The following is a 23954-nucleotide window of genomic DNA, read 5'->3' as shown; positions in this document are numbered from 1 at the left end:
CGGGACATAATAATAAAAATATCTGGTCCTTACCAGGTTCTAAAATTATTTAAATCTTAACCTCAGGTGTAAAACAACACAGAGCAAATTCTACCATTTCACTATTTAGCAAAAGTGAATCCAAAATAGAGAAGGCATGTGTGAACAACTAAGTACAGCCCATGATTCAATAGCTTGTACAACCACCTATAGCAGCAATAACTCAAATAATTTTATGTTTGACTTTATAAGTGTCTCACACTGATTTATGAGCGGCCTGTACACTGGTATTGTGAGTGCTGTGCAGAGTGGAGGCAGAACCTCTGTGTTTTTCCCGGTTGATTCTGGGGTTCGTCAGGGGTCTGTTTTTCCTCCTACTCTGTTCAATGCTTGTGTGGACTGGGTGTTGGGGAAGGTCATGGGATCCAGCGGCTGTGGGGCATCTGTTGGTGAAGAAAGATTCACAGATGTTGACTTTTCTGACGATGCTGTGATCTTCTTGGAGTCAATGGAGGCTCTGATCGGGGCGCTTAAGAGACTGAGCGAGGAGTCTGAGTGTCTGGGCTTGTGAGTGTCCTGATAAAAACCAAAGATGATGCAGGCCTTTAATGACCTCTTGGGCATAGCCATCTCGACCTCCTTGAGAGGTTTACTTACCTTGGCAGTGACTTTCATGCCTCTGGTGACACATCCTATGAAGTCAGTAGACAGGTTGGGAGAGCATGGGGGGTCATGAGGTTGCTGGAGAGGAGTGTGTGGCGCTTCCGATATCTATGCAAGAGGACGAATGTCCAAGTCTATAGAGTCCTGGTGCTTCCTGTTTTGCTATATGGTTGCAAGACTTGGACGCTATCTAGTGATGTGAGATGAAGACTGGACTCCTTTGGCACTGTGTCTCTCCAGAAAATCCTTGGGCACTATTGGTTTGACTTTGTGTTGCTCATGGAGTCCCGAATGAGGCACATTACATGCATTGTGAGGGAGCGTCAGTTACGGCACTACGGCCATGTGGCGCGTTTCGCCGAGAGTGATCTGGCTCGTATGATCCTCATTGTTGGGGACCCGAGTGGCTGGACCAGGCCAAGGGTTTGCCCACGTAACACCTGGCTGCGGCAGATAGAGGGTCAGTACTGGAGGGTGGGACTGGGCCGCGTGTCTGCCTGGGGGTTTGCCAACCGGGATCCCGAGTTGTTTCATTCTGTGGTGGGTGCAACACACTGTACCAGTGCATGCTCCCCAACTTGACTTGACCGATGTATGAAAAAGGAGGAATTGTGGCCCACACTTCATTACAACACAGCATTTCTCTTGTGGCTAAAAACATTGTTACCAACACTTTCATTTAATTTGACAGAACATGGCTTCTTTATGCAGATGGAGCAATCATGTAACATACAGCATTTTTTATGATTATTACTCCATCTCCTGCGGTGGGTTGGCACCCTGCCCAGGATTGTTTCCTGCCTTGTGCCCTGTGTTGGCTGGGATTGGCTCCAGCAGACCCCCGTGACCCTGTGTTTGGATTCAGCGGGTTGGATAATGGATGGATGGCTGGATTACTCCATCTCTGTCAGTTGATGTCTTTTTAAAAGTTTGTCATTGTCCAGAATTTCAAAATCATTCCAGCTCTAGCTGCTCCTTGCAAGTCAGGATAGCGCCCGAGGTCTTCTAAATCTTGGTGAAGTTAGGAGTAGTTTCTTATATTAGGAAAATTGATAAACTGCTTTAAAATTTTCCTCCTCCTCTAACAGTAGGACCAAATATGCATTACTCTTAACAATTTTGAACAAGTTAGGATCATATTCCTATTCTGAGATGTTTGAAAAATACCAGCACTGAACTCTGACTTGGCCACTTCCGAACATTAACTTTGTGTTTTGTTGCCCCTTTACCCTTGGGCTTGTTGTCTTTTTAGAAAGCATATCTCCACTAAAGGCCAGTTTTCTGGCCAACTATATTTGGCTTTCCCCCATATTTTGCTGCATTCATTTTCCCTTCACAAACCTCCCAGGGCCTGCTGCCAAGTCTATAGAGTCGGTACACAAAACCTTCAACTCCGACTCCTGAGTTTCTGGTGCTTCCAACTCCTCTACAGGTCCATCTCAATAAATTAGAATATCAGCAAAAAGTGAATTTATTTCAGTAATTCAATTCAAAAGTGAAACTCATATATTGATTAATTACACACAGCATTTATTTCTTTCCATGTTGCAGATCATGGCTTATATAGCTAATGAAAACCCAAAATTCAGTATTTCAGAAAATATGAATATTGTGAAAAAGTTCAATATTGTAGACTCCTGGTGTCCCACTCCACTCGGCTAATTAACCCAAAACATCTGCAAAGGGGTCCTGTCTCTCAGTCTGGTTCAGTAGGCCACACAATCATGGGGTAGACTGCTGACTTGACAGTTGTCCAGAAGATGGTCATTGAGACCCTTCACAAGGAGGGTAAGCCACAAAAGGTCATTGCTAAAGAAGATGGCTGTTCACAGAGTGCTGTATCCAAGCATATTAATGGAAAGTTGAGTGGAAGGAAAAAATGTGGCAGAAAAAGGTGCACAAGCAACAGGGATAACCGCAGACTGCGGCTGGAGTCGGTGCTTCAAGAGCCACCATACACAGATGTATCCGGGACGTGGGCTACAACTGTCACAGCATTCCTTGTGTCAAGCCACTCCTGAATCAGAGACAACATCAGAAGTGCCTTACCTGGGCTAAGGAGAAAATGGACTGGACTGTTGCTCAGTGGTCCAAAGTCCTCTTTTCAAATGAAATTCAATTTTGCATTTCATTTGGAAATCAAGATCCCAGAGTCTAGAGGAAGAGTGTAGAGGCACAGAATCCAAATTGCTTGAGGTCCAGTGTGAAGTTTCCACAGTCAGTGATGATCTGGGGAGTCATGTCATCTGCTGCTGTTAGCCCACTGTGTTTTATCAAGTCCAAAGTCAGCATAGCCATCTACCAGGAAATTTTAGAGCACTTCATGCGCACCTCTGCTGACAAGCTTGATGGAGATGCTGATTTCATTTTCCAGCAGGACTTGGCACCTGTCCACATTGTCAAAAGTACCAATACCTGGTTTAATGACCATGGCATCACTGTGCTTGATTGGTCAGCAAACTCGCCTGACCCAAACCCCCAAGAGGAAGATCAGGGACAGCAGACCTAACAATGCAGATGAGCTGAAGGCCACTATCAAAGCATCCTGGGCTTCCAGAACACATCAGAAATGCCACAGGCTGATGCCCCCATGCTACGCCACATTAATGCTGTAATTCATGCAAAAGGAGCCCAGACCAAGTATTGAGTGCCTACATGGACATACTTTTCAGTAGGCCAACATTTCTGTATTAAAAATCATTTTTTTTATTGGTCGTATGTAATATTCTAATTTCCTGAGATAATGAATTTTGAGTTTTTATTACCTGTAGGCCATAATCAGCAAAATGAAAAGAAATAAACGCTTGAAATATGTCACTCTGTGTGTAATGAATCTATAGGAGTTTCATTTTTTGAATTGAATTACCGGTACTTAGAAAAGTTAATTTATGATATTCTAGGTTACCTGTAGTTGTAATTAGACTAAAACATATTTACTATGTTGATTGAAAGCATACAAGATACAAAACATTTCATCACTGCCAGTTAGAAACACAAGGCTTCTTTTTAACACTAACATATTAAAGTTCAGGTGTAAAGGCTGCAGCAATGCTATTGTGGCTTACAAACACTAAGTACCATTAAATATAAAATACTAGACAAAGAGCCTGTTTCGACAACGTAAGATGAAACGGGCACGAGTGGAATAGTAATAAGTATAAGCACCACAAACCTGATATAGGTGTATTGAATGAATGCGTAACTGAATCAGAATGCGTAATTAGGCCTCGAGCTGTAGTCGAAATCGCCTTTCAGGCCTCTAGAGCTTTAATCGAAGTCGCCTTTCTCTTTGAATTTTTGCAGCCGTAAATCCGCCGCCTGTCGCGATGCTGGGGTTGGATGTCGGTCGAAGTCGCCTTTCTCTTTGAATTTTCGCGGCCGTAAATCCACCACCTGCCGCAATGTCGGTCTCGTAAGGTTTATTGGGCAGCTGCGTAGAAAGCGATTGCGCATTCGGCTTCAGACGGACGTGAGTGAGTGAGTGAGGAGGCTGGCGAATTATGTATTAAGATAGCATCTTTTTTAAATTTAGTCTTAGCAAAATTCTAGATGAAAAAAGTTTAAGCAGAATCTGTGAAATTTTAACACATTATATTACAATTTCCATTTAGTCAGAGTTCTACCTTTCAACTCCAGTAACCCAATAATTGCTTGCGACTCTGACTCCATAGGCCTGCTGCTGCAGAGAAGCTTCCCCACAGCCTCATGTTACCACCACCATGCTTCACGGTAGTGGTGGTGGTCTGTTCTTCATAATGTGCTGTGTTCAAACCTGGCACTTACTGTAATGGCCAAAAAACTCAATTTTCAGGCCATCTAACTTTCTCCCAGCAAAATCTCCCATGTGCCTTCTGCAGAGATGTCCTGTGTTATCTTTGTCTTTGTCACTGGGACTGGTGAAGCACCTGGACACAGTTGTCATGCACAGTCTTATGTACTATAGCTTGTCACTCCTTCAGAGATCTCCACGTGGCCTCCCTCACTTGACATCATTCAGTTTTTGTGGACGGCCTGGTCTAGTAGATTACAGCTGTGGCATACTCTCTCCATGTCTTCATGATTGATTTAATGGATATTCAGTGGCTTTGATATTTTCTTGTCTCCATCCCCTGGCTTGTGCTTTTTGGATTGTTGTGTCTTCATTGGGTACGTCAGGCCACCCTACTGACTCACACTCTGGCCCATCCACATACAGGAGCATTCAGACAACAATCAAGTGAAACACCAGACAGATGATCTCCATTGGACTATATCAGACTTCTAACACCAATGGCCTGGGGCAGCGATGACTTGCGGGTTTCATGTAAAAAGAGGCAAATACTTGTGTGATCAATTATTTACTGTTTTATATTTCTGATTAAACAAGGGGGCTTCGCTCGCCTACCCCTGGCGTTTTGAACCCGTGCCCGCTGGGCAGCCATAGTTTCAGACGCGCGTTGTAGGAGCTTGCGTTGTTTTGAACCCGTGCTTGCCCTGCTTCTGCGGTTTGAGACGTGCGTTGTAGGCGTATATCCGTCAGTCAAGCTCGTTCGGTTTGAACCCGTGCCTGCTTTGCCTCCGCAGTTTCAGACGGTGGGTTGCGTTCGGTGTTTTGTACGATCTCAAGCAGCACATTATTCCTAACTTCACTCCGCAGTAGTGCCATGCACAATATGGCGGCGACGCCTGCGCCTTCCGTATTATGTCGGGTTATACCATGCTGTGTAGGCGCCTTTGCCTTTCGTACCTTCCGACGCGCGATGTAGGCGCCTGCACCTTCCGGGTCTGCCTCCACTGTGTGGTGTGGACGTTTAACTTGTCGTTTTTTTCTGCTTTTATATTCTGTATGTCGCTGTGCATGTGTTTCGTGCCTAGGTTTTTTTGTAGCTGTTGCATTCCAGTTTTCATCATCTGTAACCTGCTCTCCATGTGTTTGGCCCCATTCTTTAACCTCTTTATGACGTTTTACTTTGTTTTCTACTCTGTCTTTTATTTCTGACCTTGCTTTATCCTGCTTTTGTTTCAATGACACCTGGTCCGTGGTGATTATATTCTCCTTTTTCGAGGCATGTCAGACGGTTCGTAGTCTCTCCCGTTTCGCTCTGGGGCAGGGGGGGCTTTGTGTGGCGCCTGCGCACTATGTCTCCTGCGTCCACGGGCAGGTCCCTGCGTCCATATCCGGTTTACCATTCTCGGTTAGTAATATGGATTAGCCAACAATGCAGAGATCTGTTTTCACTTTAACACTGCAGAGTCTTTTTCTGTTGATCAGTGTCAGAAAAGGCAAAATAAATCCACTATTATTTAGTGTTGTGTAACAAAAAAATGAGAAAACTTTCAAAGGGGTTAAGGCAGTGTGTGTACCATCATGTCTGGATGGGGTTTTCTTGTCTCACTTTTGGACAATGAGTTAGTTAATGATCAGTTAAAAGAATGTTTAATGCTTTATGTTCCTAGAGGAATGTTTAGTCACTGTACAGTATTTACATTATGACATTTTACAAATATAGTGCACTTCACTTTATGCAAAGCAGGCAGACAGTGGAGCTGCTTGAAGAAATGCACTCAACTTGTTTTTCTCTCCATGAGACATACAAACAAGTAATGGGCACTGGGTGAGCACTTAGCCACAGTGTCCTCAAGTCCAGCTGACAACAAAGCTTTACATCCAGTAATTCCCAATGATGGTGTGGATCATGAGCCTGGCCCAAATGTCCCGGCCTTCTCTGCCACCTCCAGTGCCAACTTCAAGTTCTGATCAAACAGCTCACATCTGAAAAGATACCAAAGCACAAGGCACCGTCAATCCAGGATGCAAAACAGGTAACCTCCATTTCAATTAGGCCTTTCACTCTTAAAGCATCCACAAACAAAAGTTTTGGCAAGAGTGCAAATGTTCTACCTGATGGGCATCTCCAATGAGTAGAAAGGGTTTTTCAGAGCAAAGTCAGAATAAATCTCATAAATTTTACGCAGAAGTGAGTCAATCCCAGCTTGCCGGGGATCAGCCAAAATGATAAATTTTATACCTAGAAGAGAAATAACAAAAATTGCGTTTTATAGACTAGCTTTTAAAATTCTCTGCTGGTGCTTGTGCCTGCAAAGAACAGAACTCCAACAAGAAAAATGTAAATTATGGATTACCCACCTGTCAGCGTCTGAAAGCAGTGCAGCTTAAATGTGTCCGTCTCCAACATCTCAATCCCGGAGCTCCTCTCTTCAGGGGACAGCTGGGAGCCGATAGCAAAAAGCCTGTGGATGAATTGAATACAAACGACACCAGTGAAATTACAACAGGCACAAGAACATTCTGGAAAGGCATAGATAGGGGCTAAGAATACAATTTATTTTTGTATAGCCCAAAATTACACAAGAAGTACCGCCATGGGCTTTAACAGGCCCTGCCTCTTGACAGCCCCCCAGCCTTGACTGTCTAAGAAGACAAGGGGAAAACTCCCCCCAAAAAAAACCTTAGTAGGGAAAAAATGGAAGAAACCTTGGGAAAGAGATTGGGTGTCACAAAAAGGGGGTAAATACAATACAATACAATACACAGAACAGGACAGAAGTAATCCTCAATATAATAGTGCAACAGGAATATTACAAGTACAAAGCAGAATTTAACAGTAGATGATATCACATAATATAGGATTTGAATTTGTTCAGAGTCCTTGAGACCCCAGCCATCAAGCTGCCCTCCCCTATTGGCCATTCCACAGCTGAGTCAGTGCTGGGCCAGCCAATCCAATGAAAGGACCCCCTCTACCCAATGATTCCTATGATCCTCCATCAGACTTTTTTTTTTTTTTTAATAATGTTGATTTTATTGTAATCACACAACATTCCATACAAACAGATCAATTTTTATAAAAATGGGATTGAAAACAAATCAATGCCCACCCCTGGCCAGCAGAGTAAAACTTAAAGCTAGTAAAAATAAGTAAATAGATGAATTAATAAGTGAAAAAAGATAAATGGAGAAGAAAAAGAAATGGAGAGAGAGAATCTGCTTCCTCTTATTCTAAAAGAGATGACTTTACCTTAGGCAGGGAAAACAACTTGGCAGGTGGGCAGTGGCAAACAAGTGTCATCAAAAGGGAAAGTTTTGAGGGTAAGAACCAGTTCTGCTAGTCTGAATGCTTCCTCTGCTTATTTCCAGGGTCTTTCAATCAGTCATGCATAGTCTTATATAGTAAGCCTTGGCTTAAAGCACCACAGTCAAAACAATGTTTTAGCTTAATGAACCTTAACTCATCAGCAAAGACCAAAGAAGTAACCTGCTAAGTGTCACAAAGATGGGATTTGACCCCTCACAATCCTCAGCAAAGCCTAAAACATCCTTTGTAAATTTACATTATTTATTTTAGAAACCCATTTAGCACTGAGAAACAATATACAATGGTAGTGTTACCCTGTTGCTTCCAGAGGTTCAAATCAGAGTTGACACAACTGTCCCTACTGCGGAATTTACCAAGATGTTCAATCTGAATCCACCTGAATAAAAAAACAAACACATGTCCGTCCTTCCCAAAGATGAGCTTCTACCATCGAGAGGATACTGCCTTCAAATCTACAGACAAGGTGGGTGCACAGGTATTACTGTAGAAACTTCAGAACAACGTCCTGATACAAACACCTATCTACCACTCACACAGGATCTGACAGACAAGTATCAGCAGGAGGTCAGTTCTGTTTTACTGCATCCCAATGCTAACCGCCCAATTGTTGATAACACACAGATATCCCAGTTTGACCTTCTCCCAAAAAATCAGTAAACTGGACTATCCTGGACAACCTATTGTTTCTACATGCTACTGTCCCACTACTCATATTTTAGCTTTACTTACCATACTTTTGAGGCCACCAATTGAACGTCTCCCTTTATACTTAAAAGATACTAACCCTGCTCTCCAGTTGTTTGATAGCTTTAGGTTTCATGGCCCTGACTGTTTTATGTTTGGACTTGTCCATTCTGTTCACAGTCACTACTCAAGAAAAGGCATCATCACCTTCAGACAAGCATTTAACAGATGTCCAGTCCTGTATCCTCTTATTAACACCCTCATCAGACTGGCAGAATTGGTTCTTACCCTCAAAACTTTCCTTTTTGATAACTTTTTTTTACCAGGTCAGTGGAGTTGCAATGGATACTAGAAGGGGCCCTACAGTAGATATGCCAATTTATTCATTGGTTTGGTAGAAGAGTGTTTCTTTTGTACTAGACCTGTACAAAACATATATTGACAATTGTGCTGGTGCCACCCCCTGCTACAACATCACACTTTATAAGTTCATTAATGATTTTACTAGTTTACATGCATGCGCTCAGGTTTATAGGAGACATTTCTACCACAACTCTATTATTTTTAGACGGTCATTCTATCAGCTTTCCAGCATTTAAAACCTGTCTATTACAAACCAACTAACTCACACAGTTAACTTCTCTACAGCTTCTTCTATTCCTGGCATACTAAAAACTCTACTTCATTAGTAGCTCTTTATACTCCACCACGTCTGCAGTGATGAGGGTGACATCTATAATGAAGCACTCGGAATTAGGCGTTTCTTCATTGATAGGGGATCCCTTTCTCATGTTGTGGACAAGGTCTCCAATTGAGCCAAGAGTAGAATTTGTAACACCCACTCCAAGAGGAACTCCAATTAATGAAACCAACATCCTGCTGGTCCTTCCCATAAGTCATTAAACAAGATTTCCCCATTCTGCACACTAATCCATCCACATGAGCTGATTTTCCTAACACTTTCTTGATCTCATTCTGTCAGCCAAATCTTAAGATCCTTTCTTTGTATCCCTATTAGAGTAGATCCCCCAAACCTTCTCACAAACCCTAAACTTAATACAGTAATCCCTCCTCTATCGCGGGGGTTGCGTTCCAGACCTCCCCGCGAAAGGTGAAAATCCGTGAAGTAGAAACCATATGTTTATATGGTTATTTTTATATTGTCATGCTTGGGTCACAGATTTGTGCAGAAACACAGGAGGTTGTAGAGAGACAGGAATGTTATTCAAACACTGCAAACAAACATTTGTCTCCTTTTCAAAAGTTTAAACTGTGCTCCATGACAAGACAGAGATGACAGTTCTGTCTCACGATTAAAAGAATGCAAACATATCTTCCTCTTTAAAGGAGTGCGCGTCAGGAGCACAGAATGTCAGAGAGAGAAAGAAAAGCAAACAAATCAATAGGGCTGTTTGGGCTTTAAAGTATGCGAAGCACCACCGGACAATGCAGCTGCTAGGAAGGGAGCAATGTAAAGGTAGCCTTTCAGCATTTTTTTAGAGGAGCGTCCCTATCGTCTAGTGGTGCGAACAGCCCCCCCCTGCTCACACCCCCTCCGTCAGGAGCAGAGAATGTCAGAGAGAGTGAGAGAGAGAGACAGAGAAAAACAAACAATTAAAAATCAATACGTGCTGTTTGATCTTTTAAGTATGCAAAGCACCATGCAGGAAGCATATCGCTTGACAAAACAGCCACATTTAAGCCCAGCAAGGAAGAGAGCAATGTGAAGGTAATCCTTCAGTGTTTTTTGAGGAGCAGCCGTATCTTCTAGGGGTGCGAACAGCCCCCGTGCTCACAATATATTTGAGGAGTTTTATTTAATAGGTAATACGCGCTGTGGTTGGGTAGCTTCTCAGCCATCTGCCAATAGCGTCCCTTGTATGAAATCAACTGGGCAAACCAACTGAGGAAGCATATTCCAGAAATTAAATGACCCATTGTCCGCAGAAATCTGCGAACCAGCAAAAAATTCGCAATATATATTTAAATATGCTTACATATAAAATCCGCGATAGAGTGAAGCCGCGAAAGTCGAAGCGCGATATAGCGAGGCATTACTGTAACCCTCTATTTTCCTATACATTCTACACACCCATGCCTAATCTTAACTCCTTTCGTTTCTTTGCCTAACCTTAAAAACTGTCCTTTAACTCTGTCTGTTTTAAACTAGTTTTAGCCCTTAAATGAGCCTCCAATGTTAAAATATTTTTTAGTGTCTTAGTATAACTTTTATGTTTTACGCTCTTTTTTAACATAATTTTAGTGCCTTTAATAGACTCCTTTTAACTCCATTGACATGTCCTTTTAGTGTCCATATTTGATAGTATTTTAATTGATTTATTATCCGGATTTTAAGCACTCTTAATTGGACCAGTAGGGGGACGCCATTTTTTGAACCCTCATTTTAGTTGAACTACTTGGTGTTTTTTTCCATGGATAATATTATGGATTACTCTTTACTACATTTTAGACAGGTATAGGATGAATTTTATGGGGTGTAAGAGTATTTCATACACTTTAACTATTTTATACTGGTTTTAGGAAGGGTATAGTTTTTAACTTAAATCCCTTCGGCCTCTCATCCCCTACCCTAACACCTAACCTACACAAACCTCTCATCCACAGTTCACAGAAAAGAGCCATGTTTCCCACTAGGCAATTTGAGCTATAACAAGAACTGCCATGTCACTTGGAAATATGTCACAAAAATAACACTGCAACTGATCCATCCATCCATCCGTTTTCCAACCCGTTGAATCCGAACACAGGGTCACGGGGGTCTGCTGGAGCCAATCCCAGCCAACACAGGGCACAAGGTAGGAACCAATCCCGGACAGGGTGCCAACCCACCGCAGGACACACACAAATACACCAAGCACACACTAGGGCCAATTTAGAATCGCCAATCCACCTAACCTGCATGTCTTTGGACTGTGGGAGGAAACCGGAGTGCCAGGAGGAAACCCACGCAGACACAGGGAGAACATGCAAACTCCACGCAGGGAGGACCAGGGAAGCGAACCCAGGTCCCCAGGTCACCCAACTGCGAGGCAGCACCGCTACCCACTGCGCCACCGTGCCGCCTACAACTGATCCCTCTTGTAAATTAAATATTAAACAACAAACCTCTTGCCATTCTAAAAATCCTATTTACTTCATTTGTTGCAGGAAGTGTCCCGCAGTCGACATTGATGAAACAGGGAGATGGTTAGACTGTTTTAGTGTTCACATTCAAGCTGCTAAGGTCAAAGGCCTTACAAAGCCTACTGGAGAACAATTCACATCCTTGATCATAGTCACATTGAAATCTCAGTTTGTGTTCTTTCACAGGGCTTCAAAGGCTCTTTCCAAAGAAAGACCGAAGCAGCTAAATTCATTCTCCGTCTAGGATCACATACTGTATTTCTCTAGGACTTAATGATAGGCTAACTTAATCTCTTTCTTCATCATCTCTAATGGCAGTTTATTCCTCATCTACTCTCACCTTATCTCGTTTCACCTGCCCTGACTTTGTTCCGTCCTTCCCCTACTATTTATGTTACCTACTCTTTCCTCTCCTGTGATGAATGCAGTATGGCCTAAATGTTTTTTCTCTTACCTTCTTTCCTTTTCGACATGAAAATAACCTTTAACCTTTTTTCCAATATAGATATTATTTTCAATGTTAACAAATGTAATTAATGCTAATGCAAATGAATTTATTGTGCATCTATATAGTAAATGGCATTGGATGCTTTTTTAAAATAATAAAAAAAAAATCTTTGAGTTGTCCTGATTAAATAACTGAAATAAAGGCCATCTATGGCCAAAATAGGCACAGCTCTAAAAAAAACCAAAGAGAACTGGGACTTTAGAATCTCAGCTCTCCGGGCTTGGACCAACATTTTAGCCTCAATGGTGTTTTTTTCTCCACCCCACTCCACTGTGTTCAGAATCTCACTTGTTTGAAGATGGATAATCTTCTTAAAGAAGTGTACAGGCTGTCTAACTGTTGAAAAACTGGAGCATAACTCTCAAGATTGAAGGTACAGTTCTACCTCTGTCTGTGTGTGAACAACTGAGTACTCCAATGGAAACAACTGAAAGGGCACACAGGTCACTTTGGAAACATGCAAATAACATGTAAGAAAATTTGGTGTGTTCTAATACATTCTGTTTGTGAAGCACATACAGAACAATAGATTACTAAATAATTTAAGAGCAATTAACCTGGCTTGCAGGCATAAAAGGAAGTACTTACGAGTGGAACATTGATGCCAACATAAGCTTCTCATTAGAGCTCAGCCGGGGCCGACCAAAGCGAATGGCTACCGGGTAGTTTGTGGGGTCCTTCAGGTACTCGATCACTTCCTTTCCATCACTGGTATATCGGCCATTCACGTCCACCCCATTGATAGATAGGACTGCATGGCCCACTGCAAGAAGTGAGGAAAAGATAACTGAAATCATTCAATGTTGGTTCCTTTAGACATTCAAACTCTGTGAACACTGGGCCAAGAGAAAGCCAGACTGAATACTGAAAGGGTTCACAGCTCTCTTTTGTTTTGGGCCGGGGATTTGATCCTTCATAACTTTTATGGACAGAATTTCTAGGCACAGCCAGGGTGTTGAGGGGGTCCGGTTTGGTGGACTCAGGATTGGGTCACTGCTTTTTGCAGATGATGTTGTCCTGTTTGCTTCATCAGGCCGTAATCTTCAGCTCTCTCTGGATCGGTTCGCAGCTGAGTGTGAAGCGGCTGGGATGGGAATCAGCACCTCCAAATCCGAGACCATGGTCCTCAGCCGGAAAAGGGTGGAGTGCCCTCTCAGGGTTGGGAGCGAGATTCTGCCTCAAGTGGAGGAGTTCAAGTATCTTGGGGTCTTGTTCACGAGTGAGAGAAGAATGGAGCGTGAGATCGACAGGCGGATCGGTGCGGCGTCTGCAGTGATGCGGGCTCTGCATCGGTCTGTCGTGGTGAAAAAGGAGCTGAGCCATAAGGCAAAGCTCTCAATTTACCAGTCGATCTATGTTCCTACCCTCACCTATGGTCATTAGCTATGGGTAGTGACTGAAAGAACGAGATCGCGAATACAAGCGGCAGAAATGAGTTTCCTCCGCAGGGTCTCTGGGCTTTCCCTTAAAGATAGGGTGAGAAGCTCAGTCATCCGGGAGGAGCTCAGAGTAGAGCCGCTGCTCCTCCGCATCGAGAGGAGTCAGATGAGGTGGCTCAGGCATCTGATCAGGATGCCTCCTGGACGCCTCCCTGGTGAGGTGTTCCGGGCACGTCCAACCGGGAGGAGGCCCCGGGGAAGACCCAGGACACGCTGGAGGGACTATGTCTCCCGGCTGGCCTGGGAACGCCTCGGGATTCTCCCGGAAGAGCTAGAAGAAGTGGCAGGGGAGAGGGAAGTCTGGGCATCTCTGCTCAAGCTGCTGCCCCCACGACCCGACCTCGGATAAGCGGAAGAGGATGGATGGATGGATGGATTTGATCCAATGATTAAAGATGGACTGTAAAGTTGATGGATCCAGGTTCAATCCCCATCATTGACTCACTGTGTTGCACTTGCACACGCACACACACACACAAACTCTCATTGAGCAAATGATTCAGGCCACTACCTTAATGCTGGGAAGGGTCTCATTTTGCTCTCAAATCAGCCTTATTGCTTCATGGCATGGATTCCATAAGATGTGGGATACATTCCTTTGAGATTCTAGTTCATGTTGACATAATTGCAGATTTTCCAGGTGCACACTTATACCACGAATCACCCATTCAACCATATCCCATGGGCGTTCTATTAAATTAAAACCCAGTGAAACGGGAAAGGCCTCTGAAGTACACTGAACTCATTCTCATTTTCATGAAAAGAGTTAGCTTAGTGACATGGTTGAACATCATGCTGGAAATAGCCATTAGGGGAGGGGTAAATTGTATCCATGAAGGGACAGCAATAACACTCAAATAGGACATGGCATTTGAGCAATGATTGATTGGTATTGACAGGCCTAAAGTGTGCCAAGAAAACCTTCCCTCACCCACTACATCACCACCACCACCACCACCAGCCTGGACTGTTGCCATAAGGTAGGTTGGGTGCATGGATTCCTACGGTTTGCACCAAGCCGTGACCCTACCATGTGTATGTCTCAGTAACGGAGACTCATCAGACCAGGCTACATTTTGCCAGTGTTATCTGTCCAGTTTTGTTGCGTCTGTGTCCATGGCAGCGTCAGCTTTCTGTTCTTTTTTTTGATAGGCTACAACAGCAGAAGACCACATCAGGTTGTACCCCTATGTGCTAACTGAAGCTCAAGGCCTGTATCTGCAGGATTTTAGGTACTGCATTACTGCCCCATGATTGGCTGATTACATAATGCACGGATAAGCAGGTGTACAGGTGTGTCTAAAAACGTATTCACTGAGTGTGTGTATAAATACGTACCATGAAATATTCCAGTTCAATTTCATTGTCATACGTATACATTATAACGCGAGTCTTTTGGCCTGCAGACTAGTAACAGTACTATAATGGGCACAATACAACTTTCAAATGATAAACTCCTTTAAAACAGGTCCTCCATTAAAAAAGATTACTACTACCACATGGGAAAATAATTCACCGCACTAAAATGTAGTCAATGCCCGTCGCCCGTTACAAATAAAACCTTTAAATTTAGAAAACTGACAGGTAAATAATCTTGGGAATCTCTTCTGCTTTTAATGACAGTAACGGTAACAAAACAGCGATTTCAGTTCTTTAAATTGTTATCAAAGTATTGGTTTCTTACCCATTTTTCAAGTAACGTAAAATATATTCTACCATTAAGACACGTCTTTCCTGAATGTCATTGAAAAACCGCAGAAGGCCTCCCAGAAATATCAATGACTCCATTTCCCCCCGTCACGGCTGCTCACCCTTCCTACTCACCACGTATGCCATCTCGCTGTCCAAATGCTACGACAACCCGCTCGTCGTGTGTCTTTAAAACGAGATCTAAAGGAAAACTAAATGTCTTTTCATTCTCAGACCGAGGAACGTAGCTATCATACTGATATATTAAACCGCCAGCCTTATTGACTATGTAGACGCTAAAAATCGCCATGTTAACAACTGGCATGCGCGAGCTCGTGTGGGTAATGTAGTCCAAATATACTGAATCACTTGACTTGACCGGTGCTGCAAACTCAGGCATAACTAAACTACATTTCCCTTGAGGCATTTGAATCCGTAGGGCGTGGCACAGGTCTAGACGAGTTACAGTACTTGGGCATCTTCATATTCGTTAATGTGTCTTTGCCGTTTATGTTAGTGCAAATATGTTAACATACATATTTTTAAATTTTTAAGTTTTCCTTTTTTTGAAAAGGCTTGTTTTATTAAAAAGGTATGAAATAATAATTTCAAAACCTTATGTATATATAATGAAATACAAACGAAAAAGCAAACAGATTTGAACAAGCAAATAAAGAAATACGATGAAACTCCCTCGAGACCCTGTTCCGAATAAAGTGGGTTTTGAAGACAGATGGAAGTATGGATAAAAAGGATTATATTTGTCGGCCAGAAACATAAAAAGACTACATTTCCCTTTGACGCTTTACGCCCAATGTGGGACATGCGCAATACAGCCGCTGTATCTGATTGGTGGAGACTCCGAGTCCTCGGGTTCTCAAAGCTACAGGCGAAGGGGCGCTTCTTCCTTTCTGTCCGACATCTTGAAACTGTAGGAACATGGTGAGTAGATTTTTGCTATTTAAAAGGGACAAAGCCAATTACTTATATGTTAAGAACCAGTTTTATCATGACAGATGCTCATGTGAATATCACCGGTAGTGGGATACTGAAGTTGGAATTTAAGTGCTTTTCTTCATAATTAAAAAACGTGCTGAACGTTGTTGGAAGGGGCCTGTCGAGTCCAGCGCGTGTAGCGTGGCCTGAACGAGAGAAGGCATACCTGCTTGCTTTGTGGCTAGATTGCCAGGGCTGTGACAATTAAATGTGAACTACAAATACATCTGTTTTCCATTTTTTTAATTTTTGTCTTAACAAGGTACTGGACCCCAGAAAAAGTGGTTTGTTGCCACAGTCCGCGGGTTTGAGAAATTCATGATACGTGTTACAGAAATACAAATTCTAGCTTCCATTTTTCTCTTCACGATATTTCTGGGCACTGTATGTTTTGCCATGAGGGCATCGCATACATTTTTTGTTCTGTTAGAACCAGTTCTGCGTCTAGTATAACGAGTAAATTAGCTGGTAAAACAATGACTAGAAAAACCGTCCGTCTGGTTATATTTAAAGCTGTTGGGAAATTAATCAGATTGTATTTAAAGTTATCAACTAGAGGTAACTTGTTTTGTGCGTTTACAGACCATGAACCCAACTACACATGCAGCTTGTTTTAGTTGAAGTTACCTTTGTTCCTTTTCAAATTGCAAACGAACTAGACCGTAAACCCACAGCATGTCATTTTAAGGTTTTCTAACACGCCAGAAAGATTCTGAACTGAATAGTTTAACACCACCAGTATTAGAGTTATAGATGTTTTTGTACACTGCGGTGCATTCATGTAAATTAGATTAAATAGACTTTATTAATCCCATGGGAAAAATCAGATGGGTACAGCAGCAGAAACATAAAAATTAAAGGATGCAGACTCGCAGAACAAATGATAACCAATCAGTTGATAAATAAATGTATTTTTAAATACACACAACTCTTTCAGAATGAACTTGATAAGTACACTGGGAGGAAACCTTAAATTACCCAATAACAAAAGGTAAAGCACCTTGGTGTTGAAAATTAATAATTATATTCTGGGGTTGTTGGTGCATCTTTGTAGAAATATCACACACACTACTTGTTTTAAATTTGCCAAGTTAATTTCAGGATGTCTCCCAGTGGCTTTGTGGATTTTCTTTTACGCTACTTCTGGTAGGTTCATTCACATCAAATTTGGCCCCAAGTAAGTGATAGATGGGAACCCCTGTTCACGTTTGATTCTGTGTGCAGCCTGATGCTGGTTTATGCTGGTTCCTGTGACCCAATTTAGATTTTGTAGTTTTGGTGACGAAGGTATGATTAATTAAATCGAGTTTGGTTAAGTACTGCATAGAGAGTTTACAGCAAAAAGTGACACACTCTTGAATCTACACACACATGCATGTGGCAAACTGCACAAGAGCAAAATGACATTTAGACATTAGTAAATTGTCTATTTATGAGCATTTCTGTTTCTGAAGTGGAAATTGTTTTTAGGCTTTTGGTATCTTCATGTATGCTTTATTATTATTTCTCTTTTCATTACTTAGCCTCCCAAGGATGATAAGAAGAAGAAAGACTCTGGCAAGGCTGCCAAGAAGGATAAGGACCCAGTGAACAAGTCTGGAGGCAAAGCCAAAAAGAAGGTAAGGAGCGCGTTTCCACATTCTTGCTACATATGTAAAAAGTTGAATTTAAGGGGATGAAAATTTTATTACGTTTGCTCAGTGTTAAACAGCTGCTCTACCAGATGGTTTTATTTTTTATATGTACTATTCTGTATGTGGTATTTAAGTAGTGTTATGTTGCGGGTCAAATTGACCCATTTTAAACTTAATCTTTTTTCAGTATGAAACTACTTCTGCTACTACACTTGTGTAATCAACATGTAAAATGAAAATGGTTCATTTCACATAATTGGAACCCCCACCCCTACATGTTTATATTACATAGATATTGTTTGGGTCAATTTGACCCAGCAGTTAAAGGGGTCAGAAGTGTCTAATACTATTTGTTTCTTTGCAATTGTGAGACATCGCACACAAACACACACCCTCTCCCTATTTTATTGACCCCATCTGTAAAATGCTAGAATACAAGTGTTATGACTTTTGACGGGAACCTTTTATGTTCCCGTGGGTGAACTGTACCCACATTGAGTGGACACTCGGCAGGGGAGGAGTAAAATCTATAAAGATTCTCTGCAAGGAAGTCCTACCAACATTATACTCTGCAGCTACATATGATACACTGTCTGTCCCAGATTTACAAAATGAGCAGCAGAAGTAAACCGGTGACAGCCCTGGTGGCTCTAGAAATCACTCTTTTGTCATGGCAGTGAAATAGAGGAGGATGTGTCTGAAGATGAAGAACATCTTGAGGTCAATTCTGAGTCTGATGATTCTGATTATGAACCAGATGATGAAACCGCTATTCATATTCCTCCAAGCAAGACATTCACATCACAAAATGGTGAAATACAGTGGTCTTCATCCCTAAATATAGGTCCGGCAAAACTGTGTGCAGAGAACATTAAAGACCATGCCAGGGCCCACTAGGATGGCAGTGACTCGTGTGACAGACACTGGTCATGCCCAACTCAATACAGAAAATCTTTCTCGAAATGAATAATCTAGAAGGAAGGTGTGTTTTGGGGGAGATGTGGAAGGAGCTGGATAAAATGCATTTACATGCATATTTGGTGGTCCTCGCCCTGGCTGGGGGCTATAAGTCAAAGGATGAATCAACAGCCAGTCTTTGGGATGCAGAGACGGGCAGAGCTATATTTCGTGCCACATTGTCTCAGGAGACTTCTCATATTTTCTCCAGAGTAATCCGATTTGGTAATTGAGAGATAAACTGGCAGCTCCTAGCACATTGTGGAACAAGTGGGTAGAGCAACTTCCACTACTCCATAACCCAGGCCCTAATGTCACAGTAGATGAAAGGCTAGTGGCATTCAGAGGTCGCTTCTCCATTCAGGCAATATATGCCTTCCAAATAAGCAAAATGCGGCATAAAAATCTGAGCAGCATGTGATGCAAACACCAGCTATTGCATGGATCATGCAGGTTTACACTGGACAGCCAGTTGGAGGAGCCCCAGAAAAGAATCGGGGTACGAAGGTCATGCTTCATATGGCACAAGGTCTCCGGGGGAATCACATTACCTGTGAGTTTTTTCACAAGCTACAACTTGGCTCAGGAGCTTCTAAAGAGAAAGCTCACGATGGTCGGAGTGGTCCAAAAGAACAGGGCTGAACTCCCTGTTGAGCTGCAAGTATAACCAAGAACAGGGCCCTTCAGTATTCCATGTTTGCCTTCACAGACACCACAGCTCTAGTGTCTAACTGGTCCAAAAAGGGGAGAAATATTGTGCTCATGAGCACTTTGCACAGAAATGCTGATATCGGCACATGAGAGGACCAGAAACCAAATATGATCCTAGACTACAATGCTACCAAAAGAGGGGTGGACAACTTGGACAAAGTCATGGGGTCCATCACTAAGTGAATGACTGTGCATTGGCCACTGGTCATCTCTTACAACATGATTGATATATCGGCCTACAACACATTTGTCATTTGGATGGAGATCTTTCCTGAGTGGAACATGTCAAAGCTGTACAAGAGGCGCATCTTCCTTGAGGAGCTCGGGAAGGCACTTGTGGTACCACATATACAATGAAGGCACTAAATATTTATTGAAATGGTTAGTAATGGAGTTAATTATGAGATATAAACAACGTTTATTGGGATTTTTTGGTTTCTGACTCAAATTGACCCAGGAACATCATTGTTGTTCCTGAGAAACGAACGTAACAGGAGGGTTAGCAGGTACTGTGCATGATGATATTTAATGCATTCATCTTTTACCTACATCTCTACTAAACTATCAGTAGTTGCATGAAATTTGATTTGTTGAAACTGTATAAATACGAACATGAGGATGGGGACTGTCCTAACTCGTCAAGAAGACCTGTAACAAGCAATTAACACACACTATTAGACATCCATCTAATTATTTTTGGTGGCAATTTAATAAGTGAATTTAGTTCAAGCATCTGTTGAGGTTGTGGATTGGTAATGTTATGAAATCTGATAGTTCTGGTTTGGATTGACCCAAAGCTCTTTACCAGAAGGAAGGAGAATTAATACAGGGTGTGATAGGCCAAAGATTGTAATGGCTTTATGCTTTACCAAAAAAACAAAGGAGCAATCTTATGGTGGAGAGGAAGTGGGACACATACAACTCTCTAGTTGCTGCTCATCCTAGATTAATCTTTCAAAATTGTTTATAAGACTTTTGAACCTTTTGCCTTTCTGCCCAGAAGAGAGTGGTTATATGTGTTGCTTTTCTGGGAAATGAATTGGTATTTGGGCATGGTTTTGTTAATCTCAATTGTAGTTCCTATTCCTTGTCCTGCTTCTAATGTAGAAATTTTGGATAACTCGTAACAAGTTTCTTTTCTCTCTTTCTATTTCTTGCTTAATGACAAGTAGAAGTGGTCCAAGGGGAAGGTGAGGGATAAGTTGAATAACTTAGTCCTCTTTGACAAAGCAACCTATGATAAACTCTACAAGGAAGTTCCCAACTACAAACTCATCACACCTGCTGTGGTGTCAGAAAGGCTGAAGATCCGAGGGTCTCTAGCCAGAGCTGCACTTCTGGAACTGCTCAACAAAGGTATTGTCACTTGGAGGCTTTTATTTGTGTGTGTGTTGTGTTTCATGGTGTCAGTTGATTGGTTTGGATGCAGGTTGTTTGTGGATTATGAACAAAGATGTACATGGAGATTTCTGAAGCTCTTGCCTATTTCACATTTATAATGTGTGTGTGTTTTGTTTCTTTAACCCAAAAATATGATGAATGGTAGTAACTTTTGCAAGAGACTGCAATACAAGTTCAAGGTGCTGTGAAGAAGTACTTGGGTGCGTGCTAGATGATTCTGGATTTTTGTAGAAAACAAACCAGTTGTGTGTGCAAAATCTGGTCAACAAATCCTAGGAACATTGACGTGGCACTTTCCTAGGCACAGTAACATTTCCTTAAATTTTCTGGATTGGCATTCATTTATGTATTGTGTTGTTGAAAGAGAGAGAACTAATGTAAGGCTTCAGTGACTAACATTATTTTGCAGATACTCGGTACTTGTCTAATAGCAGTCATTTACAAAATGTCTGAAGTGGATTTGTGTTGAGGTTGGAAGTGTTTTTTGTCCCGAGTACAGAAAAGTGTGCCAACCTAGCATGAAATGCAGCGGTTTGCTATCTTGGTCACATCTGTTTTCAATGATAATATTGAAGCTGTGGGGAGTGGGGACATGTGGCACTTAGTATGGCACACATAGAGAGAGATGCAGCAGTACGCAATTTGGTTCTTCTTGCTGCCCTCTTCAAACCAGTGTTTGTGTTCATTAAGATTACATTGTATAAAGTAATTAAAATACAAAAATGGAACTACTGTACATTGTAGGCAGCATTGCTACTTAAATGCATTCTGCATATTTTAGAGTCTCTGCAGTATTGTAAGGGATGTTTTTTTCTATGTGTAAGCTGTTTCAACCCAGAAAGTTTCCAGGTATCCTACTTGTGGGAATGAGTGTAGACCTTGTGCAGAAACCACATTTTGAGTCCCCAGAACTAAAGTAGAGTCATGTAGTTTGACCACTTTTAAAAAGTGCTGGGATGAGATAGATAGATCCCCCAAGGGGAAATTCACACACTCCAGCAGCAGCATACTGATAAAAAAAACAATATTAGAGTGATAAAAATGCAGGTATAATGTTGATGTTAGACTAGATGTTGGGCTAGTCGGCCTACTAGCTAACTAAACCGATTGATAGGCTGATTGGTCTCATCGCCTGTTTTCAAGTAAAACTTCAACAATGGGCAGAAGTTTAGGTCATGATGCCACTTTGATGCCTAAGCATGAAGCAAACCAGTTTAATGATACTCTTTGTATGTTTCTGTCAGCTTAAGCCAATGTCACAGTATGTGATTTCTAGTCGGAGGGGATGTCAAACTTGAACAATGGTTGCTGACATTGTCAATTAAGACTAGAAATAGTGGGAGATGTTGCGTTATTGTGCACCAAGTTTCCAGCTCAGTTTCACACTTCCAAAGTACTACGAGCATGACCCTTATTCTTAGTCAGAGTGAGAGGATTTAATTTGTAAAGGGTTTATAGATGTGACCAGTTCAGTTGTAATTTCTGCCCTTTTTCCCCCCTCCCTATTCTTTCATGGTATGTAAAACAGAAGACATCAGACAGACCCAGTCTCTCTTTGCTGCTTGAGAGGTCCAAAATGACATTGTCCCTCCCCGTTGCATTATATTTATTGTACTTCTGGGTGAATGCTGGTTTGTTGTCTTCTGTCATGCACACTGAGCCTGTCGTTACTTTTTTGTTGGGACAAGTTGCAGACGGGATAGACTGAATCACTAGTATGTCAGATTTACACAACTGGAAATCATGGAAGCATGCCGTGACTACCCCTCTCTAAAGTTAAGTAAAATGTAATGACTGAAAAAGTTACATAATGAGACCTGGATTTTATTTTGTAAGGCTTCTGAAACATTTACATCTTTTGGATTCAATGTAGCATTCACCAGTACAACTAATGTGATACATTATGAATATTAAAGTACTGTGGGATCCGCTGTGGTGTAGTGTGTGATGGTAGGTGCTTTGGGATAGGACAGCTAATGCCTAATCCTCCTGTAAATGATGGTCTTGGTGAGCCATTATACCCAAATACTCGACGTCTGTTCCCTTAATTTCAAAAAGAACACCACAAAGACCTTTCAGACATTTAGAAACATAAGGACATTTTTTAGTAAGGGTTACTTTTCATAATATTAATTCAAATCCAAGATGTTTTATATGTAGTCAGTGCTACATTTACTGAGGACTCGTGTTACAAAAAGCAGGTGTATGTTCAAAATGAGTAATGACGTTCAGGTGATATTTGTTTCCCACTTTTACGGTGTCAGGTAAGCATTTTTCATTTACCGAAAAGAATGTGTGAATGTAGTGTGGTACAAGAGCCACACTCAACATTACTTGTTCTCGTGTGAGAAAGCTGTCTGCCTCTCATAACACATCTGGGGGACATGTCCAGCTTCTGTGCTGTTCCTGTTTACTTAAGTTCCCTCATTCGTTTATTCAGTGATCAGTAACTTGATCTATATTTCTGACCCAGTATCATCAAACATTCAAGCGTCATAATAGTAAATTATAACTACTATGTAAGAAGCTGAAGCGTAATTACTGTGAAAATGTGAAGTTTGGAGCCATATTGCCTAGAAAAGTACCATCGATGGCCATGTCAAGCTCCTAGATTAGCAGTTTGTCTACCAAGAATATTTTACTGGTTGAAAATTAAAACTTACAGCAATTTTCTTTCTCTTTTCTATGTCTGGCTATGTTATACAAACCCATGTTTTGTCTTCTAGGTATGATCAAGCTGGTCTCAAAACACAGGGCACAGGTTATCTATACCAGAAATACCAAGGGAGGAGATGCACCCGCAGACGAAAAGGAGGCATAAACAGGTGAGGTTTGTACAGTCAACCATTCAACTGACCTGACGTTTATTAAACCTACATGTTGACTTCTGTATCCCACATCGATATATCTGTAATGGACCTTTTTGTTCTGTTTCATTACAGATTGTGCAGTTGGTTTCTTGAAGAGTTAAGTAAATTTGTAACATATGACTCAATAAAAAGAAAAAAATATTCTGTGATTTTTTTTTTTTTTTTTTGTAAATACTTGTAAT

General features: G+C 41.7%; 2 protein-coding genes across 3 annotated transcripts in view; one reads left to right on the top strand and one right to left on the bottom strand.

The window, feature by feature from the left end:
- Positions 1–6054: 6054 nt before the first annotated feature.
- trappc4 (trafficking protein particle complex subunit 4) lies at positions 6055–15551 on the bottom strand. The gene is made up of 5 exons (XM_028808443.2): positions 15339–15551; positions 12664–12838; positions 6770–6873; positions 6524–6650; positions 6055–6394 (listed from the first exon to the last, which is right to left on the bottom strand). Exons 1-5 carry the CDS (start codon positions 15526–15528, stop codon positions 6316–6318), a joined length of 675 nt encoding a protein of 224 aa, XP_028664276.2. The 5' UTR covers positions 15529–15551; the 3' UTR covers positions 6055–6315.
- Positions 15552–16077: 526 nt separating this feature from the next.
- LOC114656856 (40S ribosomal protein S25) overlaps positions 16078–23954 on the top strand; it is a 1002297-nt gene continuing 994420 nt past the window's right edge. Inside the window, exons 1-5 of one of the 2 annotated variants that reach the window (XM_028808442.2) lie at positions 16079–16145; positions 17723–17818; positions 20674–20857; positions 23629–23727; positions 23845–23913. In XM_028808442.2, the coding sequence (XP_028664275.1) occupies positions 16143–16145; positions 17723–17818; positions 20674–20857; positions 23629–23723 (378 nt within the window). In that variant the 5' untranslated portion in view covers positions 16079–16142 and the 3' untranslated portion in view covers positions 23724–23727; positions 23845–23913. Of the gene's footprint in view, positions 16146–17722; positions 17819–20673; positions 20858–23628; positions 23728–23844; positions 23914–23954 lie in introns of those variants that run through there. The other variant, XM_051931933.1, reaches the window with a different exon arrangement.

Source organism: Erpetoichthys calabaricus, chromosome 9 (genome assembly GCF_900747795.2).
Source record: "Erpetoichthys calabaricus chromosome 9, fErpCal1.3, whole genome shotgun sequence".
Lineage (NCBI taxonomy): Eukaryota > Metazoa > Chordata > Cladistia > Polypteriformes > Polypteridae > Erpetoichthys > Erpetoichthys calabaricus.
The sequence above is the reverse complement of the archived record's forward strand: the minus strand, read 5'-3'. Positions and strand labels throughout refer to the sequence as shown.

Coding starts and splice junctions, on each gene's coding strand:
- trappc4 (XM_028808443.2), bottom strand. CDS start 15,528: ATGCCAGTTGTTAACATGGCGATTTTTAGCGTCTACATAGTCAATAAG. Junction 6,651..6,769: donor CTGCTTTCAGACGCTGACAG/GTGGGTAATCCA, acceptor TTTCTCTTCTAG/GTATAAAATTTATCATTTTG. Junction 6,395..6,523: donor TCATTGGAGATGCCCATCAG/GTAGAACATTTG, acceptor GTATCTTTTCAG/ATGTGAGCTGTTTGATCAGA.